General features: G+C 31.2%; 1 protein-coding gene across 1 annotated transcript in view; it reads right to left on the bottom strand.

Moving 5' to 3' along the window:
- Positions 1 to 5,964, bottom strand: part of BORCS5 (BLOC-1 related complex subunit 5) — a 28,656-nt gene extending 22,692 nt beyond the window's left edge. Inside the window, exon 1 of the mRNA XM_086532728.1 lies at positions 5,752 to 5,964. Coding sequence (XP_086388854.1) covers positions 5,752 to 5,935 — 184 coding nt within the window. The 5' untranslated portion in view covers positions 5,936 to 5,964. The remainder of the gene's footprint in view (positions 1 to 5,751) is intronic.
- Positions 5,965 to 7,500: the final 1,536 nt, after the last annotated feature.

The following is a 7,500-nucleotide window of genomic DNA, read 5'->3' as shown; positions in this document are numbered from 1 at the left end:
TAATATATACATATATGATATCTATATATGTTTATATATACTGTGTATATCTTACAATGTATATATATAATACACACATTGTATACTTATTCTATATATTAATTTTATTTATATATATACTATATATATATATATATATACATATATAACTATATACATACATACCCCTACATCATATAATATCATATTTTTATATATATATTATATATTATATATTATATATATATATATGTGTATACTATATATATTTATTTTATTTTATAGATATATACTTTATCATACTATATATTATTATACATTACGCTATGTATATCTATATTCTCACCTATATATTATATATATAATATATATATTATCATTTTTATATTACATACGTATGTATATATACTATATATATATATTACTATATATATATATCTATATACTTATATATATATATATAAAACATATACACCTAACATACATAAAATACATACTATATCAATTGATATTATATATATATAATCATATATTAACTAATATATATATGTTATATACTATATATATATTAATACATACGTAGTATATTACTATATATATATGATAATATAAATATATCATATATACTATATATATATATTATATATTTAATATTAATATATATATATGTAATGTATATACTATATAAATATATACTATATATACATATAATAATTAACACCATACTATCTTTATATATATATAGTATATATAATAGAGTATACTCATTATGTAGAAATTAGATTTATTATATACCTTTATATATATATAATATATATGTATGATATATTTATTAATATATACCAATATATATCATTTATATATAATTTTATATATTTATATATATTGATCATACTTTATATTTCGATATATTTATTAGATTTTCATGTATGTTTATATATAAATATATACATATTTAGACATAAATTCTATATAAATACTATTTAATATATATATATAGTTATATATTATATACATATCAATTATATGTATATATAAGGTATATTTATTTATATTCCTATATTTAGTTATAAATCTTTATAACATGATAATTATATGTATACTATTATATATATATATTTGGATATACTATATTCTACTATATATTATATATATATGAATACAAACAGTAATATGTATGTATATACCAATATATTATATATATATATATTATAATATCATTCTATATAATATATATTATATATATACTTTGTATATAATAATCTATTTATAATATATATATATTTATAGATCATATTTATATACTACTACATTATATGCTATATACCCTACTATATATATATATATTTATTATGATTGATTCTTTAATAATATATATACTATATATATATCAATATATCAGTCGTATACTATATATTAATATATATCTATATATTATATATAGATATTATTATTTTATATATATATGTATATACATACTATAACTGTGTGTCGTTTATTCTATACATCTTATTATATATCTATCCATACTATATATACTATATTCATATTATATATATATATATTATATATCTATATATACTGCATTAGATTATATATTGCATATGAACATATATATATATGCATATGCATTATTTATATAAATATATATAAATTACTATATATATATATATCATATATATTATATATATCATATATATTATATCTGCTACTGTAGTATGTATATGTATATGAATATGTTATATGTACTATGTATATATCATACTTCATCATATATATATACTTAATTTTATAATATATAATATATATATATATATACTCAATATAATATTTATATATAATCTATCACTATATTCTTATATATATATATACATCTATATACTTATACCAATATATATATAAATATATATATACATATATATATTGATGCAGTCGTGTGTTGTGTAGTTATAATCTGTGTACACGCCTACTGTATTTACTTTGGCTATCAAAATAAAAATACCGTATATATTCTATACATATATACACCTCCTATATATGCACACCAACTACAGACCATACATACATACCTATTACATTACATTAGCACACACACACATCCACACAATCACACACCACACAAACACCACACAAATCATAATTATATATATTATATTATCATATATATATATATCAATACTATTATTATACTCATATTATATATACTATTTATGTATATTATATAAAATACAATTATATATTATATTGAATATTATATACTCCACAATACACATATACCCCCCATAATATATATATATATCATATATATATATCATACTATATATATACATATATACATACACAACTACAACACACAACACAACACACACACACACAACACACAACTATATATACTATATCAAATATAATTATATCATATATTTATGTTATATATATATAATTATATATATAAATATATATTTATTTATACTATATATATAATTATATATCACATAATCTATCGCTATCTATCTTATTCTATCTATATATATATATATATATATATTTATACCCATCATTATATAGATATATATATAATATATGCTATAATATATATAAATATATTATAATAATATTTATCATTATATATATATATAACAAAACATATATCATATATATCTATATTATTATATTTATTATATATATATATATATATATATATCATACACTACTACATATATACATACATACACACACACACACACACACACACACACACACATATATATATATATATATATACATAGATATGGACATAGACATCCATTCTAGTGATTGTTCTCTCTTCTTGGTGCAACTCTATCCCAGCCTCCACTGAAAGATACAGCAAATGATAAGTAAAAAAAAAAAAGAGGAAGACGAAGAAGAGGAATAACAAAAATGATAAGGAGAGGAGGAGGAAGAAGAAAAGGATAAAAGAAGAAGAAATAGAAAAGAACAACGAGGACAAACATTTAAAAAATAGAAATAGGAAGAACAAAAGGAAGACGAAGGAGAAGAAGAAACAAAAGAATAATAATAAGAAGAAGCATAACGGAGGGCGTGAAACAAACCAGCATTTCTTCCATGACCTGACAGAACCCCCCCCCCCTCCCTCGCCCCGCCCACCACTTCTTATAGAGAAATCACAACCAAAATCACTCGCTCTCTCTCAGTTCCATACTCGTGACCTCACTTGACCTCGTCTCACTCAAAAATAAGTTTTATGGTGTGTAACAAGAGTAGTGATACTAAGGATTATTATACATACTATTTCAGGAGTTATAAATAGATTCTATTTATCTATCTATCTATCTATCTATCTATTTATATGTATATATTATTTCAGGAGACATTTTGGAGGTTTCATGTATGCTAAAGGATTTCAGGAATATAATTGAAGGATTTGATGTATTCAATTAGAAGTTTTTCATCTCCACTATTTCGAGAAAAATAACTGAAAGAATGAAAAAATTCAATCATGCTATTTCAGTAGTTCATGAAACACTTCCTATATCCTATTTCAGGAATAACACTAAAAAAATCATGCAGAAGTGATACTAAAAAAAAAAAAAAAAAAAAAAAAAAAAATCCATAAATACCACACCACGAGTAACACTGAAAGAATTCCTGACACTGTGTCAAGCGTGCCACTGAAGGAATGCCAGTACACCCTTTCAGATTAAGTGGAACCCAAAGGAGGGACTGAAACCTGAAGAGAATGCCAAGTGGAATACCATAAAAAAAAACCCGCCTGGCATTGGTATTCGAGGCGAGTGAGTGTCAACTGATGACGCAACATCCTTGCAATGGGCAAATGGGGCGGGGGTGCGACAGCGGGGGGTGGGGAGGGGGGGGGTGATTGTGGGGGAAGTATGGTTAATTAAAATGTGATCATTTGAATCAAGATTTTTGAGTTTTCGTATTCTTTGAAATGGTGATGATGATGGTGGTGATGGTGGTGAGGGTGATGATCATGGTGTTGATGTGATTATGACGTGGAGATGATAATGGTTATGGTGATGATGTGATTATGGTGGTGGTGGTGGTGGGGATGATGATGATGATGATGATGATGATGATGATGATGATGGTGGTGATAATAAAATAATAAAACAACAACAACAACAATAATAATAATAATAAAAATAAGAATAATAAGAAGAATGATAACAACAATAACTACAGAGAATGATAATAACAATAAAAAATCATCGTACCAATTATAATAATACAAAATAGCAAACAGCTGACTCATACTACCCTTCAGGGATTATCAGTCACTTTTCCAAATATTGATAATTGTCGTTCGACTCCAAAGAATTTTAATAATAAAAAAATAGATAAGATCAGCTAATTTATAGAACGATTGCCATCTCCTAAAAAAATAAAATAAATAAATACATAAAAACGGGGAAAAATATCTTAGGCTTCTACCTAATCTGGCCTAGTATGATTTAGGACCTGTAACTAGTCATCGTAAAATATAAGCCCAGTGTCTATAAAACAAATAATGAGACAAATAATAAATTCGATATATTCAACAAATAACATCCTCGATAAAGTATTATTTAATCGATTAGATTGGATTTTGTGTAATAAATGAAGTATTGATTAAGACTATGGACAGTTTATGAGATAGAGAGAAAATCCGACAGAGGGGAGGGGAGACTTACCTCTTATAGGCCTACTGGCAATAAGGAAAATCCGAACGAGGGGGAGACTCGCCTATAGGCCTATTGGCAGTGCATAGGATATCAGGAAAACAAAAGAAAGGGGCGATGGGACACCCACCTCCTATAGGCCTATCGACAGTGCAAAGAATATCAGGAAAACCAAAGAAAGGGGCGATGGTATAGGCCTATCGACAGTGCATAGGATATCAGGAAAACAAAAGAAAGGGGCGAGGGGGCACCCACCTCCTATAGGCCTATCGACAGTGCAGAGAATATCAGGAAAACAAAAGAAAGGGGCGATGGGACACTAACCTCCTATAGGCCTATTGACAATGCAAAGAATATCAGGAAAACAAAAGAAAGGGGCGATGGTATAGGCCTATCGACAGTGCAAAGAATATCAGGAAAACCAAAGGGGCGAGGGGACACCCACCTCCTATAGGCCTATCGACAGTGCAAAGAATATCAGGAAAACCAAAGGGGCGAGGGGACACCCACCTCCTATAGGCCTATCGACAGTGCAAAGAATATCAGGAAAACCAAAGAAAGGGGCGAGGGGAAACCCACCTCCTATAGGCCTATCGACAGTGCAAAGAATATCAGGAAAACAAAAGAAAGGGGCGATGGTATAGGCCTATCGACAGTGCAGAGAATATCAGGAAAACAGAAAGAAAGGGGCGAGGGGACACCCACCTCCTATAGGCCTATCGACAGTGCAAAGAATATCAGGAAAACAAAAGAAAGGGGCGATGGTATAGGCCTATCGACAGTGCAGAGAATATCAGGAAAACAAAAGAAAGGGGCGAGGGGACACCCACCTCCTATAGGCCTATCGACAGTGCAGAGAATATCAGGAAAACAAAAGAAAGGGGCGAGGGGACACCCACCTATAGGCCTATCGACAGTGCAAAGAATATCAGGAAAACAAAAGAAAGGGGCGATGGTATAGGCCTATTGACAGTGCAAAGGATATCAGGAAAACCAAAGAAAGGGGCGAGGGGACACCCACCTCCTATAGGCCTATCGACAGTGCATAGGATATCAGGAAAACCAAAGAAAGGGGCGAGGGGACACTCACCTCCTATAGGCCTATTGACAGTGTAGGGAATGTAAGGCAGATCCGAATCGGAGCAGATGGAGGGTCGGGGGGAGGTGGACGTAGGCCTGCTGGGATCCGACCCGCGCCTATCCACTCCTTCGACGCCTCCCACGCCCACGCCCACACCGCCGCCGCCCGTGTCACGACTCTGCTCGCCGCCCATCCTGTGCTACCTGGAAGGAGAGGAACCAGCTGTGATTAATTAAGAGATTAATGGAATTAAAAGGGTTAGTGACATACATGAAGAGGTAGGGGAGGGGAGAGGAGGGGAGAGGAGGGGAGGGGAGGGGGAGAGGGGAAGGAAGGGGACTGGAACGTGAGGTGGGAGAGGGAGAGGGGGATGAGGGGAAGAGCGAAAGAGAGGAGATGGAGAGGAGTGGAAGGGAAGATAGGAGAAATGTGAAGAAGAATAAGGGGGAAAAATGGGAAGGAAGGGGAGAGAAGAGGAGGTGAGGAGAGAGAGGGGAAGAAAAAGGGAGGAGAGGAGGCGAGGGGAGGGTGAGGGTGAGGACAGAATATAAAGAAACACGTTGAATGGCATGACACTATTTATTAATATCTAGGGGGTGGGAGAGGGAGGTGAATCAGGTGCGGGGTGGGAGAGGGAGGGAAGGAGGGAAGATGCGTGGAAACGGAAGGGAGGAGAAGGAGGGGGAAGGGAGAAGGGAGTGTTAATGAAGAGCGGCGAATAACATGCCTCTCGCGTTACAAAAGAACAGAGAAACGTGTGTCTGCGAACGCCAATTATGTTTCTCCGCACTGCCATGCACGAACAGTGGAAATGCAGATTGTTTTTTTTTCTGACTGTTGTGCATGATGTTCTTGACATCATGGACCGTTTCTCCTGACCGTCATGTATGGACGGTTTAACTTGACTGTCATGCAGGATCTTTGGTCGAAACATTATTGTCATGATATAAACTGACTCAATCTTGTATTTTCCCCAAAATGGGATGTTTTTTGGCAAAGCAAATTTGTGAGTTTATTTATTCTATGTATGTATCTGTTGTATGTGACAGCTGTATGTGTCCTGTTGTATGTGACAGCTGTATGTGTCCTGCTGTATGTGACAGCTGTATGTGTCCTGTTGTATGTGTCCTGCTGTATGTGACATCTGTATGTGTCCTATTCAATGTATTGCATCCGAATACACGTACTTATTGTCTTCGGTGGCGTATGTGGCATATAAGTTCCTCTTTTCCTGTGCAAATATGAGTAAGTCCTGTTTATATATATTTATATTTATATTTATATTTATATTTTTATATAATTATATATATATATATTTATATATTTTTTTTTTTTTTTTTTTTTTTTTTTTTTTTTTTTTTTTTTTTTTTTTCATTCTTTTTTTTTTTTATTCATTATTTCTTTTCTATTATCTATTTTTTTGCGGGGGTTACTTTCTTAATCATAAACTTGTTCCAACAACAACAAAAAATAGACGAAATCTTTAAGCAAAGTATGTACGACTGATTTTCTTGCCATGAATTTGCATGTGCAATTGCTCACGGACAGTGTGTTTATTCCCAGTGACGTTGCAATCTGCCAAAGATGATTGCATATCTTTGACGTTTGTGTTCAGTTGTGGTCTGCATGTACCATCATGATGCAATAGCCAAACTTTAAGTCATGTCAATTTTAGATTATATTAAAAAAAAAACATACACGCATTAAAAACATGAACACAGAGGTATAACTACACACACATACACACATAGACCAACA

Source organism: Penaeus japonicus, unplaced genomic scaffold, assembly GCF_977035675.1.
Source record: "Penaeus japonicus unplaced genomic scaffold, GWHDUDI00000001_assembly GWHDUDI00000037, whole genome shotgun sequence".
NCBI classification, from domain to species: Eukaryota; Metazoa; Arthropoda; class Malacostraca; order Decapoda; family Penaeidae; genus Penaeus; species Penaeus japonicus.
The sequence above is the reverse complement of the archived record's forward strand: the minus strand, read 5'-3'. Positions and strand labels throughout refer to the sequence as shown.